Source organism: Nomascus leucogenys, chromosome 11 (assembly GCF_006542625.1).
Source record: "Nomascus leucogenys isolate Asia chromosome 11, Asia_NLE_v1, whole genome shotgun sequence".
Taxonomy (NCBI): domain Eukaryota; kingdom Metazoa; phylum Chordata; class Mammalia; order Primates; family Hylobatidae; genus Nomascus; species Nomascus leucogenys.
Window position 1 is genome coordinate 79,048,886 of NC_044391.1, and position 19,648 is coordinate 79,068,533.

General features: G+C 38.7%; 2 protein-coding genes across 4 annotated transcripts in view; one reads left to right on the forward strand and one right to left on the reverse strand.

Annotated features, from left to right (window-relative positions):
• The window catches only part of VEPH1 (ventricular zone expressed PH domain containing 1), a 262,961-nt gene that overhangs the window by 184,646 nt on the left and 58,667 nt on the right, over positions 1–19,648 (reverse strand). The window lies entirely within an intron of this gene.
• Positions 6,767–13,496, forward strand: PTX3 (pentraxin 3). Its single transcript, XM_003256346.4, has 3 exons — positions 6,767–7,033; positions 7,483–7,884; positions 12,269–13,496. Exons 1-3 carry the CDS (start codon positions 6,904–6,906, stop codon positions 12,880–12,882), a joined length of 1,146 nt encoding a protein of 381 aa, XP_003256394.2. The 5' UTR covers positions 6,767–6,903; the 3' UTR covers positions 12,883–13,496.

Sequence of the window (19,648 nt, forward strand, 5' to 3'; positions counted from 1 at the left end):
TTGCAGAAATCCTATAAATTCCATTAGTAAATAATACCTTCTTTTACATTACGAAATAGTTCAAGTCATCAAACAAATGTAGGCAATAATATAATGAACGTTGGTGTGCCTACCAACCAGATTTGTCAAAACTTAACCTTATATCATAATTGCTTTTCATCCCATTTGTTTCCTTTTCTCCCCAGAGGCAACCAGCATCCTAAAGGGAGTATTTATGATCTCCATAAGTATTTTTACACTTTAATTACACGCGTATATATCAATAAACATTTTATAGTATTGTTTTGGATGCTTTAAAATTTTATATGAATACCATTATACTCTACACATCCCTTTGCAACATTTTTTCCTATTCAACATTTTGTAGAAGTTATATCTCCAAGAAGCTCTCCTTCCTTTATTCTCACAGCCATGTGTTATTCCAACACATATGCAACAACTTATTCATATACTCTCTGTGATTGAAAGACATTATGTTGTTATTATTATTCATTGCTTTAATCAATAATGCTGAAATAACTGTCTCTTTGTGCAAAAATGAGAGATATTTCATAGGGTAGTGCTTCTGAGTCTAACGTGCTTAGAAGTCACCTGGGCATATCTTTAAAACACAGATGTTGATTCAACAGGTTGGAGGTAGGGTTTGAGCATCTGAATTTCTAACAAGCTCTCAGGTGACACTGATGGTCTGTGGACCAACTAGTTAAGTGGCAAAGCACTGAGTATGTCCCTAGGAGTTGACTTTGTAGATGTCCCAAAATTTCTTTGTGAAGCAGTTGTATTCATTTTCTATAGCTGTTATTAGAAATTATCTCAAAATTAGTGGCCTAAAATAACACAAATTTATTATCTTATATTTCTATAGTTCAGAAGTCTGACGTAAGTCTCCCTAAGTTAAAATCAATGTGTGCCCAGGGCTGGGTTCCTTCCTGGAGGCTCTAGGAGAGAATTTGTTTCCTTGGCTTAACCAGTGATATGCTTTGGCTCCCTGTCCCCACCTAAATCTGATCTTGAATTGTAATCTTCATGTGTCAAGGGAGTGATCTGGTGGGAGGAGGTTGGATCATAAGGGTGGTTTTATCCATGCTGTTTTCATGATAGTGAGGGGGTTCTCATGAGATCTGATGGTTTAAAAGTGGCAGTTTCTGCTGTACTCTCCCTCACTCCTGCTGCCATGTAAGATGTGCCTTGTTTCCCCTTTGCTTTCCGTGAGGATTTTAAGTTTCCTGAGGCCTCCTCAGCCATGTGGAACTGAGTCAATTAAACCTCTTTTCCTCATTAATTACCCAGTCTCAGGTAGTATCTTTATAGCAGTGTGAAAACAGACTGATACATCCAGCTTTTAGAGGCTGCCTGCATTTCTTGGTTTGTGGCCCCTTTCTCCATCTTCACAGCCAACAACATGGCATCTCTCTGATCCCTGTTCCTTCATCTCTTCTCTCCCCTTGATTCTCTCTTCTGCTTCCCTTTTCCACTTTTAAGGACCTTTGTGATTGTGTTGGGTTTAACTGAATAATCTAGGATTATCTCCCTATCTTATTTAGCAACCTTAATTCTATCTGAAATGAACATTACATAACATGTTCATAGGTTCTGGGGATTAGAACATGGACATCTTTGGGGGACCATTATTCTGCCTACCACCAATATTATGACAATCTACTCCCACCAGCAGCATGAGTGTTTCTGTTGGTACACATCCTTGCCAACATTTGGTTATGACAGACATTGGTGTTTGCTAATCTGATGGGATGTATCTAATATTTTTGCTTTAATTTTCATTTCCCAATTACTTGTTATATATTATATATAACAAATTATATATATACATATATATAATTGTTTTTGAGACGGAGTCTCACACTGTTGTCTGGGCTGGAGTGCAGTGGTGTGATCTTGGCTCACTGCAACCTCCGCTTCACGGGTTCAAGTGATTCTCCTGCCTCAGCCTCCCAAATAGCTGGGATTACAGGTGCCTGCCAACACGCCCAGCTGTTTTTTTTGTATTTTTAGTAGAGATGGGGTTTCACTATGTTGGCCAGGCTGGTCCCAAACTCCTGACCTTGTGATCTGCCCGCCTTGGCCTCTCAAAGTGCTGGGATTACAGGTGTAAGCCACCACACCCAGCCCTTTTCATATATTTATAGGTGATTTCCTCACTTGTGATTTGGCCATTCACATTCTTTGCCTATATTCTATTAGGAGGTTGGCATTTTTTCTTATTAATTTTTGGAAGTTCCTTAATCATTCTGAGCTACTGAATGAATTTTTGATTTATTGATTTAAAATTATATTCTTAATAAAGTCAACTGTTTTCATTTTTTTACTTTATGGTTTAGGTTTTGTTAGAAATCTTTGTGTATTCCAGGTTCATAAAAATATTCTCCTATATTTTCTCTTAAAGGCATTATGGTTTTGTTTTCTTGTAGTTGTCTTTAATCCATCTGGAATTGACTTTGGTACATATGAGGAAGAAGTTTAATTATATATTTTTCTTTGTATACAAATAATTTTTTCTATTGAGTAGTCAATTGTTACTCTTCTGATTTGCCACACCTCTTCCATATATTAGGTTTTCCATATGTGTCTGGGTCTATTTCTGGGCATTTATGCATCTCTTCATCAAGTCTACATTTTCTTAATTACAATAATTTTAGAATAAATCATTATATCCCATAGGGCCTACTTCCTGACCTCCTACTTCTTCAAGCTCTTCTTGGCTACTCTATACAAATTTTAGTATCAGTCTGTCAACATCCTTGAAAAACCAGACTGGGACTTTTTTTCGTAGTGAACATATTGACTAATTTGGCATAACTGACATCTTTGTAAAACTGAGTCTTCTCATTTAAGAAGATAATTTATCTTTCCATCTATGTAGATCTTTTTATGTTTTTAAATAAGGTGTTATAATTAGCTGTGTCTTATGTTAAATTGTTGCTTAGGTATCCCATAGCTATTTTTGCTACTGTAAATGAAAACTTTATTTTGAAAGGCATTTTCAATTTATCTGCTGGTATTAATAAAGCAATAGATTTTTATATGTTGATCTTATATCCAACAAAAGTTGCTCAGTTCTTATTAATAATGTCTTTTGAGTCTTGGATTTTTCTGTATGTAGATGATCCACTCATGATAAATGATAACAACTTCATTTCTTTCCATCCTAATCCTTATGCTTCTTCTCCTTATGTCCTTATGTCCTACTTTATGGGCAGGGACTTCCAATACACACTTTGATGAATAGAGTCACTGTCCACAGGTATCCTTGTGTTAATCCTGTTTTTCAAAATTATGTTTCCAAGGATTTACAATTACGTATGTATCTGTTTCTGTAGGTTTTGGTATTTATGTTTTTTCAGTTTAAGTAAGTTCCTGTCTGCTTTCTAGTTTGATTATTTTGAGTGCTGAATTTTATCAAACGTTTTTCTCATCTGTTGATATGATGATTCTTCCCCTTTAAACTGTTAATGTAATAAATTAACAGCTATTCTAATATTTAATCAATCTTGCAGTCTTGGAATAAACTCAACTTGCTTATGATATATTTTTATGCACATTGCTGTGCATAATGTGTATTTTTATGCATATTGCTGTGTTTGGCTACTACTTTATTTAGAGCTGTTGCATCAACATTCTTAATGAGACAGGTTGCAATTTTCCTTTCTTGTATTTTCCTTTTCTCTTTTTGGTATCATACTTAGTAGACATGTAAAATGAATTTAGCACATTCCTGAACACTATTCTCAGAAGCAGTTTGTATAGAACAGGGATTATGTGTTCCTTGAATGTTTGGTAGAATTTGTCCATCAAACCATCTGGGCAGTACTCTATATATTTCACTATACCGAACTTTAAGTTATGTAGTTTGAGTTTCTGTATCCTTTGGCAGGCTTTTTTTTTTGCATTTGAATGATCAGTTATGATATAGGTGAACTTATCAGCTTTGTTAAAATCTCCCTCCATGATTATGGATTTGCCCATTTCTCCTTATAATTCTGTCAACCTTTGGTTTATATTTTTTTAAACTATACTACTAGATAATTCAGAGATATCTTCCTGTTAAAGTATTTCTTTGTATCATAATTTAACTATCCTCTTTTGCCTGAGTCTATTTTTTACTGATATTACTATTGCTATGCTAGCTTTTTTGAATAATACTTGCTTGGTGTGTTCTCTTCCTCCCCTCCAATTTAAAGCTTTTAACTTTTAACATTTCTACTTTGTTTTATGTGTAGCTTTTGTAAGTGATGTATAGCTGGATTTTTAAAGTATTTCTTCTCTCTCTCTCTCCTTTTCTTTTTTTCAGGGTCTCATTCTGTCACCCAGGCTGGAATGCAGTGGTGTGATCATAGCTTACTGCAGCCTCCACCTCCCAGGCTCAAGTGATCCTCCTGCCTCAGCCTCCTGAGTAGCTGAGACTACAGATGCACATCACCACACCAGGCTAATTTTTAAATTTTTTGTGCAGATGAGGGTCTTGCTACGTTGATCAGGCTGGTCTCAAACTCCTGGCCTCAAGTGATCCTCCTACTTTGGCCTCCCAAAGTACTGGGATTCTGAATGTGAGCCCAGACTAAAATATTTCTATATGACAAATAGAAATATTTGTCTCTTAACTGGAAAATGTGTTTCATTAACATTTATGGTAATTATTGGTATATTTTGATTTAATTTTAGCAAATAATATTGTACTTTTAACTTATCCTTCTTTGTGCTTTTCTTTCCTCCTTCATTGATTTTTTTTTTTAATAGATCAAGTCTTTCTTTAAAAATTCCCCCTGCTCCTTCTATTTGGATGCCTATGTCCGTTTGGTAGTTGTCCTTAAAATTATAACAAACATTTTTGAGCAAAGCAAAATTAATTAATTTCTTTATCATCCTCCTGAACAATGAAATGATTTTAGAATCCTATTACTGAACATAAAAGCAGCGCATTTTAGATTATTTCCTTATATCTGTCTTCCAGTTCATTAATATTCTTTTCAGCTTTGCCTAATTTGCCACTTAATCCATGCCTTGAGCTTTTAAAATTTTCAATTAACTTTTTTTTAATTCTAGAAGTTATATTTGGTTCTTTAAAAAAAATCACCTAGCCTTTTTCTTTTTGACAATGTCTCATTCTTTTCTCATATTTTCAATTCCTCCTTTTAGAGCTTCAATAGTTTTAAACATATTTATTTTCTAGTTTTTGGCTGATATCTCAACTAAATGAAGTTCTTGGGGAGAGGTGTCTAATCCTTTTTGGTTTCTGCTGATTCTCATTTATAGTGATTTGCTTCCTCATATGTTCAAATATCATTGTGAATTCTTTTTTTTTTCACAGTGGCAGATAGTATATATTTGAATTTCAAACATATCTGAGGGCAGGCCCAAATTCACAAACTCAGAGGGACCTTGTAGAGTTCAAAGAGAGACATGATTGCTTCCTACCTCTTTGTGCTAGGGCAGAGTGAGATTGTACCTACTGAAATACAGTAGGTAACCCTCTGAGGGTCCTGGCTTTCATGAGGGTCTCCCTTCTAACTCTCCACCTTTGGCCTAAGCTTTGCTTCCACATGGTCATCAACATTTGGTGGTTATAGAACTAATAACCCCTATCTCACTTCACTCCTATTCCAGAGGGGCCATAGCATCAGCTCATGGGATTGTTGTTTTTGCTTTCCTCTCTGTCTTTTGCCCCTGAATTTTCCCCTTACTTTAATGGGAGCTCATCTGTACCTTTTAAGTTTTTATTAATATCATGTGAACACAGACGTGTATATATTGTTAGAAGCAGAAATCTCTAAGTTTACTTTTAAAACATGATCCTTGCCTCGAAATCTTGTAGAATAATATAATGTCCACATAATACCAAGTTATGAAAAGAAAAATACCTAAATAACTAAATAAGTATATTCCTTTTTTTCCCCCAGCTTTTTTCCCCCATTTTAGGTTTACCCAGTTGTACTGTGTTGTTTGTCTTAGGCCAGGTGAGGTGGCTCACGCCTGTAATCCTAGCACTTTGGGAGGCGAAGGCGGGTAGATCACCTGAGGTCAGGAGTTCGAGACCAGCCTGGCTAACATGGTGAAACGCCGTCTGTACTAAAAAAAAAAAATTAACTGGGCATGGTGGCGGGTGTCTGTAATTCCGGCTACTCGGGAAGCTGAGGCAGGAGAATCGCTTGAACCCAGGAGGCGGAGGTTGCAGTGAGCCGAGATCACACCATTGAACTCCAGACTGGGCAACAAGAGCGAAATTCAGTCTCAAAAAAAAAATTGTCTATAAAAGAATAGGTGCAACTCCAGAAGTATTAAAGACAAGATAGCTCAGATTGGACTTGACTTTCAGAGCCATAACAATTATTAATATGTTGGTTTACCTTGGAATCAGACCATTTTCAGTTTCAACCTGTAAAACAGTGTACAAAGGAAACATGGAAAGTTTTCTATATATAAAGGGTTGTGAAATAATAACAGCTCACAGAAAATGATGAAATGATGATTTGCTTCAGCACCCTCTGAAATTTCTCCCCTACCACCCCTCCTTCAGCCCCATTGCTATCAATTCAAATTACAACAGCTAATTCTCAGGAGAACAGTAGAAGCCCAGTTTCTCTCCTCTTTCCCCTCTGACCCTCCTCCAATTAATCTGACTGCAGTGTAAACCTTTGCGGTTTAATATTGTGCAACTTCCACATTTCCCTTGCCCTCCCACCCAGCCCCCTCCCCCACCAAATTCAGGGGAACTCCCGTTACCGCAGTGCCACCAGCATTACTCATTCATCCCCATTCAGGCTTTCCCCAGCATTTATTAAGGGCTCTCTGCTCCAGCCTCTCACTCTCAGTCTCCTCCGCTCAAACTCAGCTCACTTGAGAGTCTCCTCCCGCCAGCTGTGGAAAGAACTTTGCGTCTCTCCAGCAATGCGTCTCCTTGCGATTCTGTTTTGTGCTCTCTGGTCTGCAGTGTTGGCCGAGAACTCGGATGATTATGATCTCATGTATGTGAATTTGGACAACGAAATAGACAACGGACTCCATCCCACTGAGGACCGTAAGTTCACTTTAACTGTTTCTCTGCTAATCCTAACTACATATCCACCTCTTGGTCTAAATAACACACATATACTTTGTAGCCAGTGAGACGAGTTAAAAATTTATAGTTTGTTATGCAAAAGTGAGAAGCACTTGAATAAAGACGGAGGTTTCAAAGTTATTTCTGTAACGTACATAATGGGTTGAATCATATAAAATCGTCAATATTTGACTGTTTTGAGTTACATAACCGGCGATTTCATAGGGTACAACTTAATCTATACCTGAATGAATGATTTCTGTCGTTTCTGAGACATTTACATGCTGTTTTTCGAAGGCGTCCTTAAAGGCAAGGGGGATGCCAGGGATGGGCTGCAACTTGGCACTACCGAGGGAGGTCAGCTTTTACAAAGCACATCCAAGGCAGGCCTGGGCGGGCTGGTAACGTGTATGTATCCCGTACTCTAGCCACGCCGTGCGACTGCCGTCAGGAGCACTCGGAATGGGACAAGCTCTTCATCATGCTGGAGAACTCGCAGATGAGAGAGGGCATGCTGCTGCAAGCCACGGACGACGTTCTGCGGGGCGAGCTGCAGAGGCTGCGGGAGGAGCTGGGCCGGCTCGCGGAAAGCCTGGCGAGGCCGTGCGCGCCGGGGGCTCCCGCGGAGGCCAGGCTGACCAGTGCTCTGGAAGAGCTGCTACAGGCGACCCGCGACGCGGGCCGCAGGCTGGCGCGCCTGGAGAGCGCGGAGGCGCAGCGCCCAGAGGAGGCGGGGCGCGCCCTGGCCGCGGTGCTAGAGGAGCTGCGGCAGACGCGAGCCGACCTGCACGCGGTGCAGGGCTGGGCTGCCCGGAGCTGGCTGCCGGCAGGTAAGGAGGCAAGCGGGGCCGGGACTTCCCACTGAGGCTTTGTTCCGGGAGCGCGCGTAACGGCAAGCTAAGCCAGGCAACATTCTAGGGGAAGCTTTCATGGGAAGCGCGCGCGTGCGCACACACACACACACACACACACCTATTTCTGCATGCGCGGTCACAGACCTCAGGCACACCATACAAGGCGGGAAAATCGGCTTTAAAAAAGTATTCCTCAGTCCTAAGGAGCCCTAAAGAGAGTTGTGGAGGTAACCATCACAGTCTTGAAATAGACGTCTGTCTAGGGCCCCTGACACCCGATCCGACTAGGCGCTGCAGGAGTCCACTGGCCCGTTATAACCGTGACCCCTCTTGCCGTCCAGCTTCCCTCCGTTAGGGATTTCCACGTCTTCTAATTTTATCCTGCCTCTGTCTTTAGAGGAGCTCTGGTTTCCCGCACTATTTCAGGGCCCAGGCTAACGTTTAGGGATGTTTTCCAGCCCCTCAGCCGGCCCCTCCTCTCCGCCCACCCATTCTCAGAAAGAAACTTGAGGCTGAAGCTAATCTCCCCAAGGGTCAGCGGAATTCTCCAGGGGTCCCCCAGCCCCCGGGGTTTGTGGAATTAGCGCGACAGGGGAGGTCGGAGGGTGTGCGGTTTGTGATTCAGCGTGGAACCCTCAGGTGTAGGAGCCAATCCGTGTAGGCGATCCCAGCTCCACCCCAGGGATTCAGAGAATTGGGGCCAAACAGGAGAGACTGTTCAAACCACAGGCAACTTCTCAAAGTCCCATGTGACACTCCATGAATCTCCAAACAGACATGGGTTCCCAAAATAATACATTCTAAAGATGGTTAAAAGAAAGAAATAGAAGATTCGGAGCCAATCAATACCCCTTTGTATGCCAAAACTTCTAAGAAACGGTGGTGTGACAATCATTTTGGATTGTATTAGAAAATCAGTGTCCTAGGTAAGAAAATATAACTTGCACTTTTCCTGAGAATCCTTCCCTATATTTCCAAGAAAACAACTTTTGCTGGATGGGGAGGGGGAAGAAGCATGTTTCATTTAAAGTTACAGAATTTTATGTAATGAGAGCATGTTTCATTTAAAGTTACAGAAACCATATCATATTTCCTAAATATTTGAGGGGTGCTTGTCAGTAAATACTAAATAGGGCTTCAGAGGAGAAAAAGCATAAAATCAAATGTACAGTAGATTCTCAATGTGACAGGAGAGAAATTAGAATTCTGCAGCCATTTTAATGGATGAAATGTCTTGTGTTTCGCAAACCACGTAAAGTCATTATACATATAATGCACCTGAAAAACTGAAGAATTACTCTATTTTTTATCTTCATCTTTGCATATTAGAGCAGAAGAGGGATGTATTTCTGAATTCTAAGATGTTAATCCTTATTACATCCAATAATACTTTTGCCCATATGTTTTGATTTATCTTTTCTTGGTCTCCAGCCAGCTTGGCTCCTAATCATTCTGTTGTTAGCCTCCTAAGAACCTGGTTTTAATTTTGTTTGGTCTTTGATAATCAGAAAAACCTATTAGTTAAAAGCCATTTCATAAGAGAGTTTCTGACATTTTAAAGAGGTATTAAGAGCCTCGTTTTTGGGTATCGCTGGTCCCCAAAAGAAGATCACCAAAAATAACCAACATGCGGTTCCAGTCCATGAACTTACATAGCCAGCGTAGCCTAGAGGGAAGCTGAGTCTCTGAGATGCAATCCAGGAGTGCTTTGGAATGCAATCCTGACTGCCTGGGCTTAAAGAGGAAATCACTTAATTAGATTGCAGTAGGCACCCTCTTGAACACTACTTTTCTTTTTCTTTGAGACGGAATCTCGCTCTGTCGCCCAGGCTGGAGTGCAGTGGCGCGATCTCGGCTCACTGCAAGCTCCGCCTCCCGGGTTCACGCCATTCTCCTGCCTCAGCCTCCTGAGTAGCTGGGACTACAGGTGCCCGCCACCTCACCCGGCTAATTTTTTGTATTTTTAGTAGAGACGGGGTTTCACCATGTTAGCCAGAATGGTCTTGATCTCCTGACCTCGTGATCCGCCCGCCTTGGCCTCCCAAAGTGCTGGGATTACAGGCGTGATTGAACACTACTTTACTGAAACTTTATAGAGACTATATCAAATGCCCATGGATATGGTGATTTTTTTCAGTGATTTTTTGCAATGATTTTTATTTGATTTTAGTTAACACAGCTAGAAAAAAGATGTACCTAGCAATTTCATTTGAAAAAAGAATCACTGCCTCATTAAAAATTAATTTTAAAAAATCTTCAAAAGTTCAAATTATTTAGTGAAAAGTATCAAAGCATGACAGAGCCAGTTTTGTGTTTTAGTATTGTAGTTACTTTTATATGATTATCTGAATGTCAATATTTTATTTGACTATCCCTAATACTAAAGGATAAGGTCCATATTTGTTTAATGTTTTCAGGATAGAGCCTACCCCTGAGCCACTTGTAGGAATCTGACATAGTTTACCACACTTTTACATGGGTGTTTGGTTTCTGCAAGTTCTGTCTTTTTACCAGTTATTCTGGAACCATTCTGGGAGTTTGCTTTTCAAAGCTGTCTTATGGCAAATCTTCTTTAGGTTGTTATACCTGCCCTAATTTAGGTGTTTTTTAAAAAACACCTATATACACACACGCACATATATATACACACACATTTATATACATATGTATATGTATGTATACCTACATATACATATGTATATAGATGCAGAGCTCACCTATTCTTTCCCAGGGACAGGTAAAAGGTTTTCGTTTCAGCATCTCCAGCTTCCCAAATGGCTAAGTCGACTTGAGATGGACAACGGTGGAAACTTACTGAGCTTTCCACCTCAAATTTGAAAGTCCCCCTCCCAAGTGCTCTTTAGCAGAAACATGTTCTCCAACCAGGCCCCTTGAAAGAATGTACTTCTCTTAAAGATTTTCAATTACTGATTAAATAGTAATTATAAGCATGTGGACAAAGTAGAATTTTTAAACATATTTTTGTTCTATTCAGCTCTTGAGTGCTACATACTTGCTGCTTACAGACTTGCAGAATATTAGGAGCAGAATGGAAGAGGATTTTTTAGATAACACTAAAGCCTAGAGGAAATTATGGGGCTCATCCAAAGTTGCATGGCTCATTAGTAGTAACACCATCTGGATTCTAGCCCTCCTAGAGAAATCTAGGGGTTCTATTAATAAGAGGCACTGTAGTGTGCTGATTAAGGGCGTGGCCTCTGGGATCAGACTGCAAAAATTCAAACTCTAGTTTTACTACTTATCAGCTATGTAAACATAGATAAGTTACTTTTACCTAAGTTTTCTCATCTGTAAAACAGGAATGTAAAAGACTATCTTTTATGGTTGGCATGAGGATTAAAATGACATACAAAGTGATTAGAACAGTATCTGATACATAGTGAATGCCCAATAAGCTTAGTCGTCATTATTACACATTGTTGCCTTTCAAAGGTAGTTTTCTAAAAACTCTGCAAAGTTTACAAATATCTGAGAACATTTGGTGTATTAAAATGTATTCTGCAGGCCAGGTGTGGTGGCTCATGCCTGTAATCCCAGCATTTTGGGAGGCTGAGGCAGGCGGATCATGAGGTCAGGAGTTCGAGACCAACCTGGCCAATATGATGAAACCCCGTGTCTAAAAAAAATACAATAATTAGCTGGGCGCAGTGGTGTGCACCTGTAGTCCCAGCTACTCCGGAAGCTGAGGCAGGAGAATCGCTTGAACCTGGGAAGCGAAGGTTGCGGTGAGTCGAGATTGCACTACTGCAATCCAGCCTGGGTGACAGAGTGAGACTCTGTCTCAAAAAAAAAAAAATGTATTCTGCAATAACATCACTATCCTAGAATTTTGCTGAAAAATGCATGTTGGTAAAGGCTAAACGGAGCGAACTAGGTCTACTGAATTTCATAGGTTTATTATTTTAGGAACTTGGTGGTGGCAAAAAGAGAGAACAAGGTTGGGTTCTGAATTCTTGGAAATTATAGAATTATTGTCTGAAGTTAACTGTAGTGATTCAACTTTTTTTTTTTTAAAAGCAGTAACAAGGAAAATATGCAAATCGGAAGGGGAGGTAGTTATGGCTTTTATTATTTTGTGGGTTTGGACTAGTTGGCTCTCCTATTTGCATACTTTCTCTTCATTTAGATGCTTCATTGGATAAGACAATTGGCTTTCCTTTTTCTCATTTTCTTTGCTCTGCAGAGATTACAGTGGAAGCTTCTTAAGTCATAATATATGGTTTCATATAGCTTTCAATTGTAATCATTAAAATGCTTATGTTAAAATAACTAATGCCAGAATAATTCTGAATGAATTTATATTTTCTTTAATATTCTTCTTCTTTTCTTGCTACTCTAGGTTGTGAAACAGCTATTTTATTCCCAATGCGTTCCAAGAAGATTTTTGGAAGTGTGCATCCAGTGAGACCAATGAGGCTTGAGTCTTTTAGTGCCTGCATTTGGGTCAAAGCCACAGATGTATTAAACAAAACCATCCTGTTTTCCTATGGCACAAAGAGGAATCCATATGAAATCCAGCTGTATCTCAGCTACCAGTCCATAGTGTTTGTGGTGGGTGGAGAGGAGAACAAACTGGTTGCTGAAGCCATGGTTTCCCTGGGAAGGTGGACCCACCTGTGCAGCACCTGGAATTCAGAGAATGGGCTCACATCCTTGTGGGTAAATGGTGAACTGGCAGCTACCACTGTTGAGATGGCCACAGGTCACATTGTTCCTGAGGGAGGAATCCTGCAGATTGGCCAAGAAAAGAATGGCTGCTGTGTGGGTGGTGGCTTTGATGAAACATTAGCCTTCTCTGGGAGACTCACAGGCTTCAATATCTGGGACAGTGTTCTTAGCAATGAAGAGATAAGAGAGACCGGAGGAGCAGAGTCTTGTCACATCCGGGGGAATATTGTTGGGTGGGGAGTCACAGAGATCCAGCCACATGGAGGAGCTCAGTATGTTTCATAAATGTTGTGAAACTCCACTTGAAGCCAAAGAAAGAAACTCACATTTAAAATACATGCCAGTTGGGAAGGTCTGAAAACTCAATGCATAATAGGAACACTTGAGACTAATGAAGGAGAGAGTTGAGATCAATCTTTATTTGTACTGGCAAAATACTGAATAAACAGTTGAAGGAAAGACATTGGAAAAAGCTTTTGAGGATAATGTTACTAGACTTTATGCCATGGTGCTTTCAGTTTAATGCTGTGTCTCTGTCAGATAAACTCTCAAATAATTAAAAAGGACTGTATTGTTGAACAGAGGGACAATTGTTTTACTTTTCTTTGGTTAATTTTGTTTTGGCCAGAGATGAATTTTACATTGGAAGAATAACAAAATAAGATTTGTTGTCCATTGTTCATTGTTATTGGTATGTACCTTATTACAAAAAAAAAGATGAAAACATATTTATATTACAAGGTGACTTAACAACTATAAATGTAGTTTGTGTGTTATAATCGAATGTCACTTTTTTGAGAAGATAGTCATATAAGTTATATTGCAAAAGGGATTTGTATTAATTTTATTAAGACTATTTTTGTAAAGCTCTACTGTAAATAAAGTATTTTATAAAACTAGCTCACGTCATTTAATTATAAATTTAAGAGATGTTTTGGAGCAAACTCATACTTTTCTCTTTTCATGTAAAGTAGGCAATTAGTTTTCAGATACTATTATGTAAACAGCATAGTTAATATAGTTAGGAATGAACAACTATAGACTTGTTTTAAGTTTGGCTTCCTATAAATCATAAGCAAGAAATATTATCTCTGCCAAGTCAATTCATCTCTGTGGGTTTTAGTTTTCTCAGCTAAGAAATCAAGGAATTGATGAAATAAGAATCTCTAGGACTCTTCCCATTTGACAATTCTAGGAGCTTATATAACTTTCTGTACTGTATAACATAAAAACAAACACCAAACATGAATCATCACAGTTCCCCAGATACACATGATGCTGCAAGACATGGCTTAGGAATGTTATTTGGGAGACCTAAGAATCTGGAAAAGAACTCCTGCCCTGAAAGCACACCCATTCTCTCACTTACTCAGGAGGAAGAGGTCAAGCCCCTTCACACTGTGGATGGGGAGGTAACTTTCCCCACCACACTAGTATTCTCCTGTAGATTCTATGTGAGGGCTGATAGAAGGGCCTCACAAAGCTGCTTTTGAAATGTGGTGGACCCACAGTGATGATATGTCCTCCGAAAGATAGGGCATGGACAACCACAGGACGTTTCCTCTTCATGAGGTTTGGAGAATAGCACCAGGAGTAATTTTGTAACTAACTAGCTAGGTGTCAGACAAGTTACATAACTCCTCTGGATCTTCTCAGTAAAAGGAGATGATTGGACTCAGTGCCTTTCAGCAATAAAATTCCATGAATCTAATAATTTTTGAGTATGTTCATCATATAAGTATAGCTTCATTCCACTTGTGAAACCCACAAACGAGGCTAAGCCTCTAAGAAAATTACTTGTAGTTAGGGGCTGATAGGCCAGTCTCAGACTCTTGGAGGTCACATAATTCAAGGCTGTAGACACACTGGGCACATGCAAAGTCCCTGTCTAGCCATTCTCTATATGACTTGAACTCCCAGCTGGAAGAAGGAAAACTAGACCCAAAACTTAGGCAGAAAATTAGGCATGATTTAAATTCCTTTACATGCTGCAACACGAATTATACATGTTTAAGTGATGCCAGATGTTGCGGGCCAAGATAAATGCAAACTCATATGCTGACAGAATTTAATGTAAGAAAACTTTTAATTTTTTTAAGTAATTACATGTTTAGGACGAAGAACAAACAAATAGAAAAAAATAAAATAATTCTTGGGTTAAAAAAGTAGAAATTTCATCTGCTAGAGCAGTAAGTCTAGCTAGGAGTTCTAAGAACTTCTAATTTTCCCAGATATTCATTCTCTTTCTCTAAATGATAGAATCCTAGCTTTAGTGGAACATGTGACCACTCAGAGTAAATTCTATATTTTTCAACATTACTTGCAGCTTGATGCAGCCATATAACTATGTTCTGACCAATGCTGAAATATTATATGTGGTTCTTTTCCTCCTTCTGTCTGATTGGAATATGGTAATGGGCTGGAATTTCAGCAACCATCTTAGACCATGAGACTCCATGCAACAATACAGAAGAAGCACGGGTTTCTGATCATTGTGAAGCCATCTAGCCAGCCCTGAGCTGTCTGCCCATGGACTTCTTTTACGTGAGAGAAAAATATACTTTTGTCATGTTTAATCTTTTAGTTGGTTGATCACTCGATCTAATTTTGATCCAGTAATTTTTATTTTAATTTAAAAAACTACAGCCAGCCAGGGTAGCTCACGCCTGTAATCTCAGCACTTTGGAAGTCCGAGCCAGGCAGATCACGAGGTCAGGAGATCGAGACCATCCTGGCCAACATGGTAAAACCCCGTCTCTACTAAAAATACAAAAAAATGAGCCAGGCATGGTGGTACGCACCTGTAGTCCCAGCTACTTGGGGGGCTGAGGTAGGAGAATCACTTGAACCTGGGAGGTGGAGGTTGCAGTGAGCCCAGATCGCGCCACTGCACTCCAGCCTGGCAACAGAGCGAGACTCTGTCTCAAAATAAATAATTACGTAAATTAGCTGGGTGTAGTGGCACGCGCCTGTAATCCCAGCTACTCAGGAGGGTGAGGCAGGAGAATCTCTTGAACCCGGGAGGCGGAGATTGCAGTGAGCCGAGATCGCACCACTGCACTGCAGCCTGGCAACAGAGTGAGACTCCATCTCAAAAAACAAAACAAAACAAAACAAAACACACACACACACACACACACACACACACACGCAAAACAACTATGCACTTTATTCTCTCTAAAACACCCATAACCTAAATTTGGAAAATACATTTTACAAATTCTCAGGAAGTTGGATATCTGACTTAAAAAAAAACAACAACTAAGCAATAACATTTAATGAGTTTGAGAATATATAGGTGTTAGCAAAAGGAGGAAATAAGAAATGTGTAAAACTGAGATAAAATATCTAAAGAGAAGTATCAGCATGCTGGCTTATGTTAGCACATTGTCACACATTTTCATTCACCAAATACTTATTGAGACATCACCATATTACAGCATAGTAAAATAATTGTGCAAGATGACTCAAGCTATTAGGAGGAAAGATGTATGTGTAATAAATACGTAATATATATGCATATAAATAATATTATTTGTGTGTGTAGAGTGAGCAACTGTCCTGGTTTGCCTAAGACTGTCCCACCTTTAGCACTGAAAGTTCCATGTCCTGGGAAGCCCTCAGTCCCAGGCAAACTGGAACAGTTTTTCACTCTAGTATGTATGTATATATCTCCAGTAGAGCTAATTTTTTGGCAGAGATAATATATGAACTAAACGCAGTTGATATACTTTCCTTGTCTATTACAATATAAATGGGCTTATAAGTATTAACACCTTTAAAATATATTCAGAACATTTTACTACCAAGCATATAGTGTAGAATTGTAGAGCTTTCTATTTACAATTACTTGATTGACTTCACTTTAACAAAGAATTAGATTTGCAAACAAACAAGAAATTATAATTGATTTTTATTTCATTTCCTGTCAAATCTTAGATTAGAAATCTCTTCCCTGAGTTTTACTAAGGCCAAATGTTTCCAGCATTGTCGTTCAGCCACTTAAGAAATGTACTACTAAGGTTAAACTCTTGGTTAAAGTAATTGTATATGTTCATTGATGTATTCTTGGATTCAGTGAACATGAACATTCATATCGTTGATCCTTGCATCAAGTTTTATAAATCTGGAGTGTAGCACAAAAGTTTGCTGGGTTTGGGATCAGAAATCCAGTATTCAAATCCTGGCACCATCACCTAGTAACTTAATAACTACAAGAAATCAGGCTTGTCAAGTAACCTCTATGATTCTCAAATTAGTCAGGAAATCAGGGATAACAAGACTTGTCTACCTTGTTGAAAGATTAATAAGCAGATAATTTTCAAAAAAGTGCTTTATAAACCATAAAGTTATATTGAAAATAAGATAGTTATCTTAAAAAATGTTTTTCCAAGTTGTTTTCAGTGGATTGAAACTAAATAAGCAAGCAAAAAAATACGAACAAATAAATGAATGTAAGGATTCTTTTCCATTGTGGGTAAGTCATTTTCAGAGTTCAGCACACAAATGCAGGCCTTGTTCTACTTCACAGCAGCATCTACTGGTGAAGTCAAGAAGGTGCAAACTCTGAGTTAGATCAGATCCAAGATTTGGTTAACAATTTAGAAGTCTTACTGTTTTAAAACGTCTCTATTCCTTGATCCATATGTGCACTGTCTTTTTATAACTCTACATTTAATAGTTTTCTATGGGTATAAATATTCAGGTTGAATATTCTTAATAAGATTGCTTAGTAGCTTGTTTCCTAGAATATTTGATTAATAAATTCTTTCCCAACAACTTGTTTTATGGTGAACTTAAAAACCACTTCCTTTAAGAATAATTGTATCATGAATTTTTAATGGTTAAGCATTTCCCTAGAGATTATGAAACTCCATGAGCGGATATGGTTCTGCTTCCAATCTTTTTTTTTTTTTTTGAAATGGAGTCTCACTCTGTCTCCCAGGCTGGAGTGGAGTGGCATGATCTCGGCTCACTGCAACCTCTGCCTCCCAGGTTCAAGTGATTCTTCTGCCTCAGCCTCCTGAGTAGCTGGGATTACAGGCGTGTGCCACCACACCTAGCTAATTTTTGTATTTTCAGTAGAGATGGGGTTTTATCATGTTGGCCAGGCTGGTCTTGAACTCCTGACAACAAGTGATCTGCCCATCTCAGCCTCCCAAAGTGCTGGAATTACAGGCATGAGCCACAGCACCCAGCCTGCCTACAGTCTTTTAATATAGACCTGGTACATAGCAGATACTCAATTGGTGATGACGAAAACAACCAGAACGATGATGATGTTGATGATTATAGAAATCATGGTAACCATTGATGAACTATGGGCCCAGAATTGTACAAAGCATAGATATTTTATCTATTTAAGTCTCATACATCCTATGTCATATATATTGTAACTGTCATATTAAATGGGGAGGGGACAATTTTCTATCTCCATTTTTCTGAGACTGCTCACCAAGCAGTGGTTTGAAATTTGTCTCACACAGAGAAAAAATGAGCTGAATTTATCATAATTAACTAGACAGTATTTTCCAGGTCATTGCCAGCAAGTAAAAAAGGATTTGGACTCTTGATGAGATGTTACGTTTTCTTCCCAAAGACTTTCTACTTAAGTTTCCAATCATTTGAAGTCATTCTGTGACCTGTGCCAGAGGACCATGTAAAAGGCATATTGATGATGAGGCGTATTTTTTTATTATGATCACTGATTCAGAAATGCAGAAAAAGGAACATTACTACTTTTAGATTAAATAGCAATGGTGTTCATTGCATCATGGAGTTTCAAATCAAAATTTTAAAAGGGCTTCCCTATAAACTCTCAGATAATCCATTGCAGTTGTAGAGTCTTCAATAATATTTTCAGCTTCTTGAGTGAAAGATATGCTAACTTGTGATGCACTAAGCATTGGTTGTGCTTTTATTTATCAGTACTGAAAAGGCATTACAGACCATTTTCATAAGGCAAAGAACAAGTTTTGAGACATTCTGGAGCACTGGAAAACAACTTTCTTTTCTAAAAAGGTTCTGATGTTACAAAACATCACATTTTACCCCTGATATAATTTAAGCAGAAAACAAATTCATTGCCCAAGTGATATGGTTTGGCTCTGTGTCCCCACCCAAATCTCATCTTGAATTGTACTCCCATAATTCCCACATGTTGTGGGAGGGACCCAGTGGGAGATACTTGAATCATGAGAGTGGTTTCCCCCATACTATTCTCATGGTAGTAGATAAGTCTCATGAGATTTGATGGTTTTATAAGGGGTTTCAGCTTTCACTACCTCCTCATACTCTCTTGCCACCACCATGTTAAGAAGTGCCTTTCACGTTCCGCCATGATTGTGAGGCCTCCCTAGCCATGTGGAACTGTGAGTCCAATAAACGTCTTCCTTTTGGAAATTGCCCAGTCTTAGGTACATCTTTATCAGCAGCATGAAAATGGACTAATACACAAAGTGACATCCTTATCTTAATTTTTAATTCAAGGGGAAACATTAATATTTCCCTAATAAGTGTAATTTTAGTTTAGTTGTTCAGTATTAATAGATATCTTTTATCAGAATAAGGATGTTCCCTTTTATTGCTTGTTTGCTGAGAGATTTTTTAAATTTTACTAAAGAAGAGACTTAGATTTGTTTTATGTATTTAGGTCTTTATTCCATCTGCTATTAATTTATGCATGTTGTGATGTGGACAATTGTCTCAAAATCATTTATTGAATAGTCTGTCCTTCTGTATTGTCAATATTCCCCTAGCATATATACAGTTTCCATATATGCATGGATTTGTTTCTTGCCTCTCTGTTCTATTCCATGGGTTATTTACCTATCTTACACTAGTGCTACACTGTCTTGATTATTACGATTTTATAATATATTGATATATGGTAGGGAAATTACTGCCTCTTCCTCTCCCCCAACAACTCCCATCTTCTTCTCCTTCTGTGAAACTGTCTTGGCTATCTGTTTCACTTTATCTTGCAAATTTAAAAATCAGCTTGTCATCTCTCATGGAATCCTCTGTTGATATTTTATCGAAATTTCACTAA

What these genes read in the sequence shown, in the direction of transcription:
- PTX3 (XM_003256346.4), top strand. Translation starts at nt 6,904, where the DNA reads ATGCGTCTCCTTGCGATTCTGTTTTGTGCTCTCTGGTCTGCAGTGTTG. An exon ending in ACTCCATCCCACTGAGGACC is followed by an intron (nt 7,034 to 7,482) that starts GTAAGTTCACTT and finishes CCCGTACTCTAG; the next exon opens with CCACGCCGTGCGACTGCCGT. An exon ending in CCGGAGCTGGCTGCCGGCAG is followed by an intron (nt 7,885 to 12,268) that starts GTAAGGAGGCAA and finishes TTGCTACTCTAG; the next exon opens with GTTGTGAAACAGCTATTTTA.